We start from the raw sequence: 20,652 nt of genomic DNA on the forward strand, positions 1-20,652 counted from the left end.
TATGAATGAATGTAAGCATAATTTTTCAAATGTTTGGAACAAAATTTATGTAATTTTAAAGCAGTGAACCTTGTTCGTACTTTCACTTTTTTAATATACTGTGACTTCTTATATTTAAAGGCACAGTTGCATATAAAGATTCGCTATTATATTTGCTTTGGATAATAGAGGTATGGCAGTGCTAGCGGCGTGAGATGTGTCTCATGGACAGAATAAATCGAGCCAAGTCTGGTAATATTTTTGCTTGGGTGTATGCTTCCAAACGATCTTATGATATAATTTATTTTTCAAAAGTCAAAATATAAAATTTCAGTTATTTCTGTGACTTAAAGATTCGGACAATGTTGACTGTGTATCTATCTATTTTTCTATTGTGACATCTTGCCATATATTATATACTAAATATTTACATGGCACATTTCACTATAAACACGTTCAAGATTACTTTACAGTCAGATCTACATGAACATATACAAAGGTAACCACTCAAGGGTGCCTACTCATCCTCTACCAGTGCATAACAAGCTACACAGAGGGACACATCTTCCAAACGATAGTGAGAGGGAAAGTTTAGATACAGGCATGTCCAGCTTACTTAGCTTTGGTTTTTGTAAAAAGGCAGCCTGGTTCTTTAACGTGCTCCATAAACGTTAAGTGCTTGGACCGGGATTAGAACCCTGGACCTCTGGACTGTCTATCAAGCGTGTTCCCACTAGGTCGGAGCATCCAATGTTATTTCGAAATGGATGTAGTTCGTATTTGTCTGATGGAGGTAGACGCTTGCATGCAAAACGTTGCAGTCTTGTCCAGTATTTGATTATGAAAATTCGTGAAGCATTAATCCTATATGCATAAACCATTAAAGCTGTAAGAACAACTGCTCCTCCTCCTAAAAAAATTAATGCATATTCTGTATCACTGTGGACTCGTTTGTCATTACTCGCATGTTTTTTGGCAACACGACATTGTCTTTCTTTGGCTTTGTGATCGTTTGTTCCATACAGAATTAATGAAACCGACAAAACTTTTGTCCGACCTGGAGATATAACAAATATGTATATAATAATCAATGTTTCTGCGATAATGACGACGGTGAAACACCTTTATGTACCATCACTTTTATAAGCACGGTGTCATATGCAAAACACTTAACAGAAATGTTTGTCGGTTTGTCCTGCTGAGGAAAACATAGAGCATGGTCAAAACGCGTCAGGTATGCAGGAATCTGTACTGGTATGTAGCAGTTTGAAATTCGCTCTTTACCAGAAACGTATCAATAAATATCTTTGAAAGGAGGAGAAACATAATGTCCAGCTGAACACGTGCATGGTTTTAACTCATATCCAATCCAAAAAGAATGTTAAGGCAATGTGAATATCTTACCACATTTATTTGATCCACCAATTATTTTCAACATATATGTCCCAAAAGCCACCTCATCCCAAAACTGTACAGACATCAGATGAATCGTATAACGGCTATTTTCTGAAACATTGGGTAAATCTACTAATACTGATTCTGTGCCATCTGGTGATGCCAACACAATCTGGAGTTTTCCGCATGCAGTTTGGAAGCTAATGTTTATTGTGACATGCTCCAGCTTACTGACGCATTTCGAGCTGTTGTTTACTACACAGCTATAACAAAAGTCCACTTCCTGTGTAAAAGGAGTTGGGTATCTGCAAGAGGTAATACAGAAGAAATAAAGGAGAACATAAAACATCGACCTTTATATAAATACCGAAGCATTAGAAACGAATAATTTTAATTATTATAATAACGCTTAATCAAAAATTTCACTGGTCAGTTTATAGTTATTAATCAAAAGTGGCCCTTGGTAATGGGACACACTGCTTTGGTAATAAAATAAAAAAACAACGTCCTCTACAAAAGATGTTATTAAAACCTCGGAAAATTGCAATTTAAAAATGATGTTACTACGAAGACCCTGTTTTAAGATTCATCAACAATATTAAATGATTTTCATATCCTGAATATTAACTTTTTGTAAACGGAGTTTCATGAAATAATCTCTTGTACAATTACATTTTAGCGTATCTTATTAATGGCAGTAATTTCGATTATATGTTGTGAACTATAACTGTCTTCTTTAAAACTCTCTAAACGCTCTAGTTCTTTTTCTTGTATATTAATAATTTTGATGGTCAAAGGACCTTTTATTTTTGAAATTGATTGAGTTGTCTCAATTTTTTTTATAGGCTTTATAACATTATAGATAAATTTAAATATATTCATATTTACATTTGACCTATTCTTTTTTACTGAAAATTATGACGTTTATTTTTGTATGAACAGCAAAAGGAAATGCGCCAAGGTTACAACGACGCTTCTTAGTGATAATGGGCAAGGAAACTGATTATATTGTATGTTAAATGCAACAAAATATGTGAAATTTATAACATAACCTTGTTTACAAATGGAAAGGAGATATAAAGAAAAATATGACGAATAAAATCTTTTTTTATTCATTTACCAACACTCCTCTGGCTTTGCGAGGAAATGTTCACGTTTTAATCCGATAATGTTTTAACGCTGAATTTAGAATATGTCATTACGCATTATATGACGAGTGTTCACCAATATGTATATTATAATACATATCATCGACAATATTCCATACAGTCAGGCTAGACGTATTTATTCTGATGATAATGATTACCGAACGTAATAATTTATTTCTTGACAGATTTTTTCCCAAAAAAAGGGCGTTGATAAAGCATTAAATGTGTGAATCACAAAGTGATTATTTATCAAAAATTAATGAGACTAAAATATTATAATACCATTTGTTACAGAGTACAATCCGTCATTACAGAATATAGCTTACAAAAATTAATAAGTACTGGGATTTGTTACGTATCTGTTAAATGAATGCATAAATGTTAGCCAGTTATGGCATTAAGACGTCATAGAAATCTTAAAGATAATCAGTTTCTACAAAATATTTGCTCACACATTACCCACATTATAGTTCTAGTAAATGTAACACATTGTTTAACAATTTGTGAAACTAACAATTTTAGTACAATATTGTACAATTTACAAACGGAAGCATAATGTAGATTGTACTGATAACGATGTTACATGTAGAAAGTGTAATATAAAGTATATTGGTGAAGAAAGCCAGCAAGCTTTTTGCCGTATAAAAAGCCATAGATTTGACATCAACCATTTTGTTGATCCAAATTTTTCAACTAATATAGCTATTCATTTCAATAGCAATGGCCATAGTATTTCTGATTTTAGTTGTATGCCTATTTGCTGTGTTAATGATGAAATGGACAGGCTGTTGAAGGAAATGTTTTGGATATGCAAATTAGGTACTGTATATCCGCAGGGCCTCAATTTAAAGACTATGTATAATACATTGTCCCTTATTAGACAATGTTATAGTATTTTACCCTTTTCATGCTTTTCATGCTTTTATTGTTTGCTTTTATTGGAATATAAATTACATGGGGTCTCTTCCAAATCCGTAAATCGCACCAGCGATTCTTGGATGTTTGCAAGAGGTTCGAGTGTGGTTTTGTGTATACCAATCAGGTATCATAACATTGAAATGTGACAGCTGTGAAATTCAATTTAGACTGTAGAATAGTCTAACAAACTTGAGTGGTTAAATGGATCCACCAATATGTTACTCAATAATCATCAAGCCAAGTACACCGTCTCTTTTATTGCCTTTTTTACTGTGAACTATCAGGGTTAAATAAAATTCTACACTAAACAATTTTGACGTGTACTTAGCAAAACTATATTAAGTTATCGCAGAATCAAATATTAACATATCAAACAGTGTTGATTTGAATTTGTAACTTACCGAATATCAATTGGCTTTTCTTCTTCTGTTAATAAAGGAGCAACTGGTTGCCTGTTTTCTGCAAGTGTCACAAGTCTTCCGGCGTTGAGCAACCCATATCCAAATACGCTGTGGACTATAACATTACAAAGGCATTTGTTTTCGTCCTCAAAATGGGGACACTCGTTTACTGATCTAGCTTCGTTTATAATTGTAAGAAAATAACTAATTCGACAGACAGAAGTTGTTATGTGTACGTTAGGAAAATAAATCTGTAGCAACTACTTCTGCTATTAATTCATACACACTTCTCAACATTTAAAGTATCTAAATTCGAAATGCTTACAGTATCTCCCAGCACCATTTAATGTGAAATTGTTGTTTCCTGGTTTTCCTACTGGCTCTGACGCCTGAACTAGAAGATGCTGAACATCTCTCAGTGTCATATTTCGGCTAAATAACAAGCAAACATTCTTTGTAGTCAGTTAGTAAACTTTGCGACTGTATAACTTTATTCATTCAAAAACAAAACTGTAACGTTTACAAAATCTTGAATCTTGATAACTGGTTATCTGATTGCTACATATGATTGAACAATGCCAGGCAATACAAACAAGAAACGAGCTTTCATCAAATTGTTGGATGAAACATGCTCGGATATTCATGATCTCGGGATCTTGTATATCAACAGCAACTAAATGCTTAAGTACCGATTAAAGAGCAGCGTAATGTCTGACGTGTATATACATGTAATAGCATCAATATACGCATGAGGAGACATAGAAGCCTCTGTGTCAAGTACTGTCGCTGATTTCAACTCAGTTTCCGTTCGAAACTAAGTAATTGACGTTGAAGCCGTTGAAGCACTTGCTGGCATTGTTTCATGTACATGCAGGCAAACTGGTAGAACCATCGACCATGGATGGCTTTCCAGCTAGCTTACAGCAGGTCGATGGTTTTACCAATTTGCCTGCATGTACATGAAACAATGCCAGCAGGGGCACATCCTGGAGTTCTCCTCCACTATTAAAACTTGAAAATAGCCACATAACCTCGATTGTGTCCGTATGGCTTACAAAGGTAACGAAAACAAATATAAACATACTTTATTCAAGAGCTAAACCAATAATAGCCGCAATCTGTGCCGTGGCTGGTGATACACCATTGAAACTAGTTACACATTTGTTGTTGCTAGACGTCGTTAACTGAAAATAAGACTGAAAGTTTCTATTTTCAAGCAATCAATTAAATATACATGCTATTATCGTAATCTAGTATATGTCTGGTACTGAAATATTTTTTTCTACACGAATGATTATCTACAAATTAATAATTTTATATTTTGAAGAGACTTTACTGCATAGGGTTCTGTTTTGAATTCCATTCACATTTATGTTTACAACTGAGGTATCTCATTTCGAATTTACTGTGGAAACTGAAACGCTTTCCCTTTGAAAACATTAGAAGATATATTTGAAACCTGAGCAATTAGTCCGAACTCGACATACCTACGGCAAAACGGTACTGTCATGATTCTATACTAGTCAACTTGTTTTAACATTAACATAACTTACTGTTCCGACAATTTACTACTAAAATAATTTACCATGTAACTTGCTGTTATATTACTTCCATCTGTCAGACCTGAAGTTATAACACTAGCACTTAGTGTCGAGTCTTTGTGGATACGTCCATACTGGCCAACACCATTTACCGCAGTAGTGTAGATACTGTTTGCAAATCCATTTCCGACTGGTCCCGCCGGGAACACATATATTATACCTAATCCTCGGCGTCCATTCTCTGCACCACGTTTTAAAACCTCTTTAGTTAGGGTATCTAAGTCAACGAAAGGATCTGTAGGAGCCCAAGCGTTTGAATATATATCAATGGTATGGTTGTATGCCAGAGCCCTTGCGACAATATCGGATCTAGAGGAGTATCTAGGAACAATGTCGAAATGTATGCCTTTGATAAGTTTTACCATATATATCTTTAGTCCTGTAGAAGAAACAAAAAGCAAATAGTGTTGACACTCTACACTAGGCAATACAAGTAACTGTTGCAAGAACCAGCCTAATGTACCAGCTGCATGTGGTCGATGCCAGAATACTCCCGTGACATCTGTGGAAACCGTTCGTGTTAAGAAAATAATAAAAATATAACTGATCATTTTCGTGATTGTAATGAATATCTGTCAACAGGGAATTTTCACAAATTTATACCTTTGATATATCCTTTAATAGCATATTACTGACCACAGATATTGTCCTTTGTGGAAGTCCTTGCATGACAATGTAAAGAGCACAGTTTTATACCTGCTTCAAACAATATGAACAAGAGATATCATTTAACAGACTTATGCTCAACGAATATATCTTGGACAAAGGAATTGTAACAGAATTCGTAATAGCACATTAAAGAACAAGTCTTAAAAACATTCAACACAAAGTTATGTTTCTTTCATACTAAGTTTTACAGACTTTTATGCCGTACTTATTATATTACAAAAATACGAAAAAGGGTAGAAGTATCAATTGTATGGAGGTTGTGTTTGCACTTCATCACATTGATACCATTAGTTATTCAAGAACCTTGAAACTATATTCTGTAGTTGCATTTTCATTTTGCAAAAGGGGCCATTGATTTAAGGACCCACTGCACTTATAGTAAATTTGTATAAGTAAAGAAAAATATAAAAAGTACTAAATCAAAGAATTTAAATTTTGGTTAATAGGAATAGCAAGTGTGACTTTATTAGGAAATTAGTATTTATACAGGAGTAAACCGTAGTACTGTAGTATCAGGTAAGAATTTTATTTTATAGAGTTGTTTTACAACACGCTAAATTAAACACGTGAACCTTCAAACTTCTTTTGTATTTATTAATTTCTCCAGAAAGATTAGAAAAAACACGGATGGTGCTTTTCTAGTCGTATTCACTGTCAAAATGTACATAAATAATAAAACAAAAATCGATGACGGAAACTGCTTCTGTAGTCAACTGATTCAGCTCTATTTATACACCCCATTACCCCTTTTGGAGCCCCTCTGTGTGTTATCACGTGCGCCAGACACTATCGATATTTATGTTTTCGAAAAGCAGAAGAGCTAAGGTATTTTCTTCGGGAACATTTTATAGAACTGAAACGTTCAAGAAAAAACATATTTCAAAAACCTTCATTTTATGACGGAAACTGCTTCGATACCATATATACCAGTATATGTATATACTCACGTTATTAAACAAAACTCATTAACACTCTTTTGGCAAACAGAAGTAGGTGTGCCTTTCTAAGCGGGGTGCGTTTATACTGTGGTATACGGTCGTACATGTATCTCTTGACAATATATTCATACAGTTGATAGCTTTAAGAAAGTACTTGTTTTGGCAAAAAGAATGGGTGTGCATTTATTAGTGGCCAGGAACGTTTATACATGAGTATATGCATGTATAGTCTTACAATGTTTATTGACAATATGCAAAAATGTAGGGGGAGCGTTTATACCGGGCTATACCGTAGCACATGTATAACCTATCAGTATATACTGCGTTTCGCAGTAGTACATGTATATAATATCAAATATCTAACTTTTGCAAACTGGAAATGGAAGGCATTTATTAGGGGAAGTAGGGCCATTTACACTGGTGTATGTTTTAATACATGTATAGCCTGACGATATATACTGGGGAAACGGTAACAATGCATATATACAAAGACAAACAAATGTATTGGTAAAAAGTCTTTATTTCTAGCAAAACAGAGGGGAGAGATGTATAAAGTAGAACAATATATTGTACCGTATAAATAAGTATAGGTATATAAGCAATATGAAAACATTCTTGTACTTTTTTGCAGATATGGCGGGTAGTATTTATTTGGGAAGAGGTGGGTTCAATAGAAAAAAGGGAAGCATTTATACTGGAATATGTGGTAGCTGGATCCCTGGAGAACTGCTAAGGACTTATCTGTACAGCATAACACAACATTTTGTCAGGCATTGTGCATATATGGCCTAATTATATACGCAAGTTCACTTCATAGTGATACTTTTCATTACGTTTAGGCTAGATCCCTTGAAAACTGTAAAAGCAGGTCAGTGTTAAAACACAACTTTCTTCTTTGCATCAGTATGATCAGGAAGGGATACAATTTTGAGAAATTGGTGAATTGAAACTTAGTGTATTTTATTTGTTTTAAAAATATGCCTGTTTTTGTTAGACTGTCCGGAACACTTAATGCCAAGATACAGTATTGAATTGAGTTTGCTAACCTGTTTAAGATTCAACCAGACAATAAAGCACGTCATGAATTCCAGACGTATTTCGCCAGCACACAGATGTCATTGTTTGACAAAACACACAAAGACACAGACGCATAGTGCTACCTTTAAAATACATTCGTTTGCTACTTCCGACCCAGCTCTTCATAGGTCGGTCATTATTGTTTTTCTCCAGAATAAGTGAAGGAGACGTCAATGTCATCGTGTTGGTGTTTAAACATTAACATTTTTTCATTTTTGGAAATTGAACACATAAATAAAATATTAAGAATTTGGATAGAAATGCCATTAATTCAAACGTACAGGAAAGAAATTATTTCACGCTTAAATAGAGTAGTATGCAACAACTATGAAACAAGGAAGTTTGAGAACTTCGTGTGCCCACTTTTGATAAGTATAACGATAAAATGATGAAAACTGAAAAACATAAAAAGTGTTGTCAAACACTTTTATTCATAAAGGCCATATATCTTATACATGCAGACAAAGCCAGATTCTGTCCCTTCGTAATCGTCTAGAGCTTTTAAAATAAGCTGATTTTTTTCTGATATTGGGTGAAAAATATATAGTAGCACAGCAAATATATAGAAATGTGTGTGTGAGATACATCTTTAATATAGCTGATGACAATATGTTACTGCATACAAAGACACTATCGTTAAATGAAATGGGTACATGTGATTTACAAACAAACGAACTTCTGTGGAATAGACGATAGTTCTGTATGATTGTTTTAAGTATTTGCAAGAGCACAACATAATCGAACAATCTTGCATATTTTCATTTCGATTTCGTTTTCAATTCAAAAGCATGATCTAGACTGCTAAGTCAACGGAAATATACGAGGCAAAACGATAAAGAAAGAAAATAAATTTGGGTCAAAAAATATTGTATGACAGGCGGAATTCCGGCCGGAAGCGGTTAACAAATAAATTTTATTTTAGGCGTCGGACAGGCCTAGATAGTGGATCAATTTATTTTCTTTAAAATCATTACATGTGCATAGCTTTTAAAATTTAACAAGTTTAGTAAGTGAAGGACAATATTTCAAAAAATATATCAAAATATACCGTCAAAGCAGCAATTAAATCAAGTAATGTGTATACTCTGTATGAGCTCAAATTACATCTTAGGTATTGTTTTAAAATATTTTAATTGGTTTGAATTAAAAGTATGCTGTATACTTACTTTTGAATTAAGAAAAAACTGTAACGGTTGTTATCATAAAAGTTTACACTGACAGGCAATGCATATAAGAGATAAACGGAAGTAATTCAGACTGTATACTTAAAGCTATGACATAAATATATGTTTGTATGTAATGCATATTTAAGAAATAATTTATAGCAAAAGAGTGTTTTAACACTATTTATGCACGATGGGCGGTTATACGTCGGACTCAATAATTTCACGAGGGCGCAGCTCGAGTGAAATTTTTTGTACGACGTATTACTGCCCGAGTGTATAAAAAGTGTTAAAACACTCTTTTGCTATCAATTATTTCGATTCTATTATGCCCTTAATCTAAGACAGTAGATAAAATATAGTAGCGCTCTTTCTGTGTCGCAACAAAAACATTGACGTCACCACACGTTAACGTGATGTCATTCTAGCGTAAGATTGTTTTAACAGAGATAGAGAATAACAGGTTACTGTCTTTTGAGAAAGGGTTTCTCAGACGAGGCTAGATATGGTCCTGGAAGGAGCGAGGCTTGCCAAGCTCATTCCGGACCATATCTAGCCGAGTCTGAGAAATCCCTTTCTCAAAAGACAGTAAACTGTTATTCTATTTATCATGCAATAATTTATTAACAACATAAATCCTACTATTATGCGAAATAAAGTGCAAAAGGTAGGGGTGGACCAAATTATGCTGTTTTGCCAGACTTCTTTATTTTTATTTTTATTTTCTTTTAAACGACGCCATCTGGTTTTTTAGAATTACTATTAAAGACATATTTACGCGATTATTTTTAAAAACGCGCTCTAATAGGTACGTGAGACCATGTCACTAATGTATAGCGTTTGCCTACCAATTTGCAACTACCACAAAAAAAGTTTTTATAACGGAAACGCTCGTAGAAAACGGAAAATGACTCATGCAAAGCGTTTGTTCAGGATTTTGCTCTCTGCTCTTATATCATGGAATATTGCATCTGGAATGGACTGTTATGGAATAAAATCAACGGAAGATGAAACGGAACTGCCTATATTTTCTGCCAAGCGGCGTTATGGTGTGTGTATTTAATTCACTTCAAACGTTTGCTTTGTGAGAATGGGTATCCGTCTAGCAACTGAACTTCGGATAAAATGGCAACAAATTGAAATTATTCTTTCGTGTTCAGCAGAACAGAGATGTCGGTTACAAAACACAAGGTTAGCATTTAGGTTGTTTTTTTTTTTTTTGCCGCTTTTGATATTTTTGGGATTTTAAAGACCTACTTCAGTATCGTTTGAGGGCGTAATAATTTTTAAATGCAAAATGGACACAATCTGATGACCTTGGATTTAATCATAGGTTTAAACAGTGCATAGTGTTCTCAAGTCACTCACCTGAGAAAGCCTGCTTTTCTCAGACAGGCTTTATCAGGCAGTTGCTATAGTAATGGCATGATAAAAAGGTATATTACAATTGAAAATAAATATTGTTTAAACCAATTCAGACTATATCGGAACCACAAGTGTATGTGCATAAAGATAGTTAACGAATTTATTTATCAGCTACCGATTTTGGAAGTGTCACAGAATGATAAACATATATTGCTACTGCATCATTACACATACATTTACTAATGTAGATATTTTTCAGTTAACGGCATCATTTACTAGTAATCGATTTTACTATTTTCCTTTTGCAGCCATAATATAGGAATGACATCATAATACTGGGAAATACGCCAATACTTTAAACGAGACAGCTTGATGGAAGTCCCACGGAAAAATTTGGTGTTATTCGCATACGACACAAATATACCTCATAAATTTGAAAAATAACATATATCAAATGAAACTGATATCATTTAATTTCATTAATGCGTAGAACTCTTTGATTTTTGAGACATTATTTCCAATGGAACAAAATCGTTGTCCTGAGTTTTTCGGTCTAGTTAGACAGTTAGAAATTGCCAAACGTTTTCAGCGTTAGCCGACTCAGAAAAACTGTAACTGGTAAAAGAGAAGCTTACCAACAACAGTCGCGTTGAATGCTATTCCAGATGAACATATTTCATTTCCATATGCAGACGCAATTAATGATGCACAGTGGTCCCCATGACTGTAGGAATTACACAAAGTAATGGAATTAGTTGTTACAAATTGTATAATTATGTTGAACTTAATTCATATTACGGTTTACCTAACGGATAGTTAAGACAAAATTTCTATACAGTTTCAGACTGACAACCGTTCTTATGACTTTAATATGTTTTATACACACTGAAACATTATGAACTGCTTACTCAGTGAACATGGACGACTCCGCCTGTAGATTGTGGAAAAATTCTGGCGTTATATTCTTACTATCGTTGATGAAGTTATAGCAGAATGCGTCTTCCTGTATAAGAGAAAGGTTGCTATATACGTATTGTTACACTTGAAAAAAAGCTATGTTTTGAATGGCCTGTTTATGGATTTTTATTTTATAACGTACTTGAAGTTTTAAAGCTTATTGATAAATAACCGTATTACATCTTTTAACAGTTTTCTTATTTTTCTACTTACAATGTTGTTCTTGAGATCAACTAGACCTGTATGTATCCCTACATCTGTCACAGCTACAGTAACTCCCTTCCCAGTATATCCAAGCAACCATGCCCTTCGTACACCCATGCCATAATAGTTCTCATGTCCAGAACCGGAATCATTCTGAGGAAATATATCAAGTGAGCAATACGCACGCCTACACTTTAAACAGAGTAGAAAACATCCCTTATGACATTCAGTGTTATACTAACCAAACGCGTTAAAGAAAATGATTCGATCGTCTTTTATGTATTAGATTACTCATAACAAAAACATTCTTCACGTGTCGTTTGACTACCACAAAATGCTTAACCGTAAGGAAAAAGGTATAGCACATTGAAAATTAAGAAATGCAATTTAAAACATTTTATAATTCCGTAAGTAGAGGATGAAAAACAATGATTTCGTTCGTTCAAATTGCAAAATGTTAAAAACGATGTTTTTAGAATTTGGAAAACAGAAAAAAACATTTTGAAATAAATCAGATACGTAATATTGTTCTACTTTGTTATGGAAACATAATGGCTGCCACTTCGTAACAAATATTGAAGTATGAAGTTTTCATATAACGTTCACATTTTTAAAAAATCAATCCTTTCACTGCCTAAAATTATATATGAAGATCAATGTTGCCTTTACCTTTTGACAATTTATAGTTTTTACTGTCCGTGTTATTGACGCATGTATCACATACATAAAAGCAATAGTCCAGGGCAGGTGAATTTACACTCAAACAAAGTCTTGTTTTATGTTATTTGATTTGCATTTAATGTAACAGTTCTACAATTTCTCATAGTAGAGTGCCAATGTTGGAAGATCTAGACAAAGCGGACAACAGTACTAAGTTCTTTTGACTGTAAAGGCTAGGGTCACAACTCGTTGGAATTCTATTTTTAGAACTTTCAAAAAGACCGCCATCTAAAAATTAGTAAAATTTACTTTTGATACTATTTTTGATACACATTTATATATACAAGTTGATGTGTACTTATTTTTAATGACAAGTGATATATTTGCATGAAGTGATATTCATTGGCATTGGATTCTGATGTTCTATAACTTCGAGAAATGAAACAATAATATGTAAATTCCTGTTTTATAAGTAACTATCGAATTAGATTGACATCTTCGGCTGTGTCAGCTAAAGGTTTACCATTCAGGTCAAAAATGTATATCCCTGCTTTTTTAGTTTTGAGTTTTAAGCCTCATGTTCATTCCCTTTTGTCAAATGAAGTCATTTTTTACGTGTAACATGTCACAAAATTCTTTACGCCAACTAGGTTGCCTTTTCCAGGACAGACTTGATTATCTAAAACATCATGAAAATACAGAATATTTCATATTACTCTCATTAGTGCCTTATTCCCTTTTTTTATCAAATATGTTATATCTATCTAATTAACGTCATTTGGTTTTGATGTCTTCTTTTAGATCACCTGGACTGCGAATATCTGAAATACTATTATGATCAACGTATAAAGAACCTTTCGGCGTTTTAGACACTGTCACTATCAGATTGAACATTTGAATAATGGGTAAGAAATATAACAAGAAGGCCAAGATGGCCCTAGGTCGCTCACCTGAGAAACACACCATAACAGTGTAAAAATATTCTGACCAATTATCATTAAAATTGGAGCAAAAAATCTTGAGAATGAATAAGTATTTTCTTTGCTTTGACCTAGTGACCTAGTTTTTGACCCAAGTGACCCATATTCGACCTTGATCTAGATTTTATCAAGGTTATCATTCTGACCAAATTGAATGAAAATCAAGTGTAAAATGTAGCCTCTATCGCATACACAAGTTCTTTCTTTGATTTAACCTAGTGACCTACTTTTTGACCCAGATGACCTCTATTCGAACTGGACCTAGATTTCATCAAGGCTATCATTCTGTCGGACCAAATTTCATGAAGATCAATTGAAAAATACAGCCTCTATCGCATACACAAGGTTTCTTTTATTTGACATAGTGCCCTAGGTTTTGACCCCAGATAACCCATATTCGAACTTGACCTAGATTTCATCAAGGCAACCATTCTGACCAAATTTAATGAACATCCAGTGTAAAATGCAGCCCCTATTGCATACACAAGATTTTTCCTTGATTTGACCTAGTGACCTACTTTTTGACCCCGTAATCAAACTCAAAGTAGATTTTATCAAGGCAATCATTCTGACCAAAGTTCATGAAGATCAATTGAAAAATTCAGCCTCTATCATATACACAAGGTTTGTTTTCTTTGATTTGACCTAGTGACCTACTTTTTGACCCCAGATTACCCAATATCAAACTTGGCCTTGATCTTCTTAAGATTATCATTTTGATTTAATTTCAGGAAGGAAAAATACAGTCTCTATTGCATACACAATGTTTTTCTTTGATTTGACCTAGAGACCTACTTTTTAACCCCAGATAATCCATATTCAAACTTGACGTAGATTTCATCATGGCAATCATTTTGACTAATATTCATGAAGATTAATTGAAAAATACAGCCTCTATCGCATACACAAAGGTTTTCTTTGATTTGACCTAGTGACCTAGTTTTTTACCCCAGATGACCCATTTTCAAACACGACCTAGATTTTATCAAGATGATCATTCTGACTAAAATTTATGAAGATTAATTGAAAAATACAGCCTCTATCGCATACACAAGGTTTTTCTTATTTGACCTAGTGACCTAGTTTTTAACCCCAGATAACACATTTTCACACTCGGCCTAGAAATCATCAAGGTAATCATTCTGACCAAATTTCATGAAGGTCAGTTGAAAAATACAGCCTCTATCGCATACATAAGCTAAATTTTGACAGACAACGACAGACAGACGGACGACGGACGCCGGACATCGAGCAATCAGAAAAACTAAAAAGCTTAAAAAGCTAAAAATAAATATAAGTAAGCTTCACTAAAAAAAAACTAACGGCGGCCATTTTGAATGTTCTAAAAGAATAGAATTCAAGAGAGTTGTGACAATAGCTATTTAGGCACTGGTCACTATCAGATTGAACATTTGAATAATGGGTAAGAAATATATTAAAAGAATATAAGACTTAGTAAGCTTTACTGAAAAACAACTAATGGCGGCCATTTTGAATGTTCTAAAAGAACAGAATTCAAGAGAGTTGTGACAATGGCTATACAGCCAGAAGTCTTGTATTTGTCCAATCCACCTCCGTGCAAAACTTTGTACTTTTTCCCGGTTTGTCTAGAGTTTTCACATGGTATGAAGGATTGAAACAAAGCCTTTCACAAAACAGTCGATGAGTGGCATATGGCGGTCATGAAAGTCGCCAAGAACTTTTGGTTCAGTGATTTAATTATTTCTTTCCCTTGGGATCCTGGAGTCCTAACAATGTCTTTTCATGTATATGTTTCACCTAAACTCGAACCAGGGGGCATGGGAGGCACTTGACAGTTCACAAATGTATATATACTTACGTGGATACAGCTTCGAGCATATCGGCGTATAGATTTGATTGCATTTCAATTTTTATTAAACGGACTTCTGCCGCTAGCTTTAATTATATGTACAGTTTGTACAAAATTACCTGTAATTGATCAAGTTTGTGGTTTTTAGTTACTCCTCCAGGTTTCAAAGTATCATTATACACAACAACTCTCTCTATTGCCACAATCTAAAATGCAATTTATGAAACCTTTTAAAATACACACGGTGAAGTTTAAAATGTTATAGTGCTAGGTTAACTGACAACCATTATACACATGACTGTTGTTTAAAAACTGGAAATAACTAGAATCAACTCCAAAGACCCCATCTTGTAGTTTTAGTACGACATCCACATGATTAATTTCAAAATCCAAAGATATTATATTTTATGATAATTTTAACCGTCATTCATGTTGGATACCTAAAATGAAGAGATAAAAAGATTGAAATTTTTCAATGTAAGGCGTAGCAACCGACTGACTGTTATAATAACCTTGAAAAAGAAGTCTTTGTATATTTTATAAAAAAAAAACAAGTATTTTCATAGAAAGAATGTTACAAAAGACGTAAAGAAGTCAATAAGATACACTTTTATTGCAAGAAATACACTTTATCCTAATAAACCCTGTCTGTTCAGTATTTGCTCGCATGACTTAGGTTATACTTCTTCAAACATGGTTTTGCTTTCAGAAAAAAACATCAATTCTGACAACGCTTCTATAAGATCTCGTAGACAAAATGGCCTTTGGAATGTTAACAAACAACACCTATTTGACAAAGTGACTTACCTTTTGACCTCAGATAACTAGGTTTCGAACATGACCTAAATTTCATAAAGAATTTTTTCTGATAAAGTTTAAAGTCCTCTATGGTGTAAGTACGGACTTACTGTAATTTGACCTAATGACATATTTTGAAGCCGTATGGCCAAGTTTCAATTTGACCTGGATTTCATCAAGACAAACAATCTAATAGGATCCATAAAAACCAGGTAAAATCATGGTTCTTGTGTTAAAAGAGAAAAGTGAATGTTATGAAAAATATTTTACTGCGCTGTGTGACTTTAAAAACGAAACACTTTTTTGATATTCTGTCAAATAATATACCCCTGGTTTTATCAGCTACTGTTGTAAAGTATAGTAAGTATAGTAAGACATATGAAGTGTTACTGCGCAAGAGCGTTATCGAACGTTCATTAATTTAGTTCTTACTACAGTTGTTAATACAGTAGAGCTAACTGCACTCTACTGCCGGAGGTGAAAAAGTAGTAATACAAATATGGTGGCGCCCATGGAAACATCCCTTACACATTTTAAATACTTTTGACAAATGAACAGTTCACATTACCATCTAAAATACTCTCCTCCACAATCCGTTTGTTTTACGGACTATCTTTGAATAGCAATAAAGAACAGCTTATTGAATAAAACACTGAAAATGCTGTAATTTACAGCCCTTTCTCCGCCAGACTGAAACAAGAGAATCCATGTTCACCCGCTAGTTGAACTATAGTTAAAATTCGTCATATTGCAAATATGAATTAAAAGTAGATCTATGACAGGAATAAAAAAAAACATACCATGTCCTTATATTTTGTTTTAAGACGTGATATCAATTCATTTAATTCTGACGTATTGCCCATCCCTTGGTACTCAAATATATAATTGTTTTGGATGACCTGAAAATAAAAAGGCAAAGACTTAACATACTGTAAAAACATTTGTTTCGTGGGCTTAACAATTTGTGTTTTTGATGAAAACGGATTTTTGTTACTGCATAAATCTGTGGATCAAATATAAGATAAATAGGAACACATTTTTGTAAGAATTTCATTTCATCGTTTGATGCAACCACTAACATTACAACATATAGACATACAATAATCAAAATTGCTTCGTCAGATGAAATCAAAAAGTTGCTTGTTATGGAGTTAGTTGCACCAAAGAGGTAACCGAAAAATTTCAGTACGGTTTGAAAGGAAATTAAATCACAAATCCGAAAAAAAACATACTTATTCCCGCCATTTATTTTCGATTCTTCAACGCAATGATTAATCAACACATCACTAGTAGGGATATTGGGGAGCTTTACTGGCAGGTAAAATACTGTGTCCAGAGCAAACATAAATTCTTATGTATAAAGTCAAGTCAAAGAATACATCTCAATATAACAAAACACACGTTTATCTCGAACAGCATGATACAAATAAAAAGCAATGAAATTGAATATTTAAGTAATTTAAACAGCTTCAATATACTTGTCGCAATTTAAAAATCTTTACAACTTTCCTCGTTAATACTTTTTTGTAATTTATGTTTCATTGTAACATTATTGTTTTCTTTGGATACAGGTTTTTTTTAAAAGTAATAGTTTTCAAAACTTTATATGTATCATAAATTCATAATTACCTCAGGATAACCCACATGACTACATGTATATTTTACGTTACCAAATTGAGAATCAACAAATTCATTCTAAAATAAGTATTTAAAGATTAAACTTTCCAACCTTCATGGAACCTATTTTTGTCAGTTTCCCTCATACATATGGATGGCTTTGTAGTTTCCTCTATTCATTTATAAGCATGAACTTACGCACGCATACACTCGCGCACAAAAGAATTGTTTTCCTCTTTTTCATGCTCTTTCCTTTTCAATTTAATGCGTTCTCCGTAAAATTTATTAGTACCCAAGCAAATACTCAACTGAATATGTAAATATATATCTGCATTTTTTTTAATTTCGCTTTGCGAACAAAATTGGACTGTTGTAAATTTTATTGAATTAAAGTAATGTGTTAAATATAGAATGATTCAGTCATACATAATCATGAAAATTACTCATTTTACCCCATTTGAATGAAATAATTCATTCTTAGTGTGTAAATGTCAACAGTTATGCATGCACAGTTTTATATATATTTAAATGTAATATAGTATAATTCTCTTTACAAATACATAAACCGTTTAATAGTGTCAAAGACTACAAGCTCAATATACATGTACAAGTAAATTCCATTTGATGTAGAGACAAGTACGAAAGTTGCTGCAAAGTGCAGCAAAAGGAAACCCCGCGCCAAAAAAAAGCAATATGGAAGAGGATGTGATATAAAGATACTGGTGTCTTTGTTGTATACCCTAGGCAAACAGACAGTCTGATTGGGTTTCATGAACGTGGAGAAAACATCGCCTTTGTAGTGTGAGCAGGATTTTTGTGGTTGTATTTAGTGACGTATTTATTGACTGTTCATAACCCATATGCGAAACTGACCTATAAGTTTCCGTGTATGGAATGAAATGTATTGAACACACAAAGTTGTGCTTAAATTCAGACTTGCGTAATTGTTCATCCTGAATGACTGAGTTTCAAGCATAGCTCAGATGTTATCAAGACCATTATTTTGATAAATGTCTAGTCAGGAATGTGGGCTCTATATGAAACTTTCAAGTTAAATGATGAGGAAGGACTAATATGTACAATGAATGAAACACAACAAAACTTTATAACTTTGATATATCTGTATTCAAAAAATGTTTTTCCGTTGTAACATTTATACATTCTTAATACAATAACCGCTTTGAAATACATTTTCCTTACATATTTCATACAGTCACGAGGGGAAGCTTCTACATCCTATGAGCAGTGTACCACTAAGGGTCAAAAAGCTTTGAAGAACAAGTACTATCAAACCATTTGATTCAACAATTCATTGCGGCCCATTTTGAAACAGATATCTCTTTACTTTGTGTAATATGATCTTTATCGTATACATGTATGTATTTGGGAGTCTAAATACGAAATTTAAAGCCGAATACACATGGATTTTAACGTTCAAGTTGAAGATTAGTTGTATAAATGGGCTGCAAAATTATGAAATTATAAAACAACATAATTGCTAACCTTGTTTAGAAGGCGGAAATTATTTACTTCCAAGTCTTGTATTATAATACCACTTTCATTCCATTTCATCGTTATAACAACTCTCCTTTCAAAATCGTTTGATGAAAAGCAGCAGGCAATACTTGTACACAATCCTTCAAATAAAATCAATATTAATTTATTCATTCTGATTTTTAAGTTATTCAGTGTTATAGCTACGAATTTTGACTTCGCAAATAATATCCAATATACTTAAGTACTAGAAAGTGTCATGTTACGATCCAGTTATTTCTAGTGCGAATTTATTTACAATATTCTATTTTTATTCAGAAAACTACATTACACATATTTATTCTAATCTGAAGTTCACCGCACGTTGCCCATCCCTTTTATATATAACCGCATGAAGTAGTGTTCGTACACAGACCAAAATTCCCTCTCAGTGCACCAACACCATCGGATTTTATTACGGTACCATCTGATATGCAGTCGTACGTTCGTAAACAAATTGACAAACTGAATATATTTCGGACTGAAGTGAAACACAATATTACATCGTATCAGCAGAAAAAGACAGAAAGAGAAAATCTAACAGAAAAATGCCCATCACCTTTCACCGGGAAATTATGCTTATCTTTCAATTGAAACAATAGGAACAGGACAAAAGCTTCAGGACAGATATTCAGGACCATTTGTTGTTGCTAATCTTCCGAGTTCACATCCTCGTTAATCTGAAAAAAATCTTGATAATGGTCAGTTATTGAAAACTGCTGTTCACATTAATGACATATGTCAGAAAGCCAAACCCATCGTCATATTTCATGCCTAGTGTAGAATGCTGTGAGGCCAGTAAGCAGAATGAACATTTAATTGAGCGAAATGAATAACTAACAGACCATAAGGAGGAAAAAATCACACCCCCTATCCGAGGATCATCCCATCAGAGGAAACAGCCAGATTGACTGTGAATTTGAGTGATGTGATGAGTAGAGATGATGAAATGGATAATGGATATCACAAAATCAAAAGAGTTCTAGGACAGAAGTATGCAAATAATAACAGACAGTATCTTGTTCAGTTTAGAGGGGAACCAACTTAAAATGCTGTTTAGGTTCCTTTGAGAGCCATGAGCAAGTAAGCATTGTAACAGGTCAGAGAGAAACCGCCCCCTGTTATTTTTGATATTGAATAATTAATGTCGTATGTTTGTGATGGCATTTTGTATAGTTGCAGAAGGCTTCTTAGTTCAAAAGGATATTTTACTGGAAAATGTCTGATTACAAATGGGCTTACAGCCTCCTTCTAGATTTAAGCATATTCCTGTCATTGTGCATTAAACAATTACATTTTGATACCAAGTCGGGGTATTCTAAGACTTGTTATGTTCAGTTACACTAGGACCCTGATAGATGTTTCATTTAGTGTGATTATAGCAAGAATTTATGACAGGCTCTGCTTATATTATGATG

General features: G+C 33.5%; 2 protein-coding genes across 3 annotated transcripts; both read right to left on the reverse strand.

Annotated features, from left to right (window-relative positions):
- Positions 1-235: 235 nt before the first annotated feature.
- Positions 236-4,331, reverse strand: LOC128548915 (endoprotease bli-like). The gene is made up of 4 exons (XM_053524592.1): positions 4,167-4,331; positions 3,842-3,956; positions 1,384-1,679; positions 236-1,036 (listed from the first exon to the last, which is right to left on the reverse strand). Exons 1-4 carry the CDS (start codon positions 4,264-4,266, stop codon positions 651-653), a joined length of 897 nt encoding a protein of 298 aa, XP_053380567.1. The 5' UTR covers positions 4,267-4,331; the 3' UTR covers positions 236-650.
- A 92-nt stretch (positions 4,332-4,423) lies between these two features.
- On the reverse strand, positions 4,424-19,443 carry LOC123547519 (neuroendocrine convertase 2-like). 2 transcript variants are annotated; one of them, XM_053524594.1, is made up of 8 exons: positions 19,205-19,443; positions 16,885-16,983; positions 15,406-15,492; positions 11,821-11,968; positions 11,563-11,653; positions 11,290-11,378; positions 5,427-5,821; positions 4,424-5,025 (listed from the first exon to the last, which is right to left on the reverse strand). In XM_053524594.1, exons 1-8 carry the CDS (start codon positions 19,367-19,369, stop codon positions 4,927-4,929), a joined length of 1,173 nt encoding a protein of 390 aa, XP_053380569.1. In that variant the 5' UTR covers positions 19,370-19,443; the 3' UTR covers positions 4,424-4,926. The 2 variants fall into 2 exon arrangements, with proteins under 2 accessions (XP_053380569.1, XP_053380568.1); XM_053524593.1 differs by having other exon boundaries at positions 4,753-5,025; positions 11,563-11,657; positions 11,825-11,968.
- Positions 19,444-20,652: the final 1,209 nt, after the last annotated feature.

The sequence above is a fragment of the Mercenaria mercenaria genome, chromosome 15, assembly GCF_021730395.1.
Source record: "Mercenaria mercenaria strain notata chromosome 15, MADL_Memer_1, whole genome shotgun sequence".
NCBI lineage: Eukaryota > Metazoa > Mollusca > Bivalvia > Venerida > Veneridae > Mercenaria > Mercenaria mercenaria.

Excerpts from the sequence above, each read along its gene's own strand:
- LOC128548915 (XM_053524592.1), bottom strand. The coding sequence starts at position 4,266 with ATGACACTGAGAGATGTTCAGCATCTTCTAGTTCAGGCGTCAGAGCCA. Across the intron at positions 3,957-4,166 it reads AAATGGTGCTGGGAGATACT|TCCACAGCGTATTTGGATAT; the intron begins GTAAGCATTTCG and ends GTAATGTTATAG. Across the intron at positions 1,037-1,383 it reads TGGTGGATCAAATAAATGTG|GTCGGACAAAAGTTTTGTCG; the intron begins GTAAGATATTCA and ends TTATATCTCCAG.
- LOC123547519 (XM_053524594.1), bottom strand. The coding sequence starts at position 19,369 with ATGAATAAATTAATATTGATTTTATTTGAAGGATTGTGTACAAGTATT. Across the intron at positions 11,654-11,820 it reads TCTCAAGAACAACATTGTAA|ACGCATTCTGCTATAACTTC; the intron begins GTAGAAAAATAA and ends TTATACAGGAAG. Across the intron at positions 11,379-11,562 it reads GAGTCGTCCATGTTCACTGA|TCATGGGGACCACTGTGCAT; the intron begins GTAAGCAGTTCA and ends TAATTCCTACAG.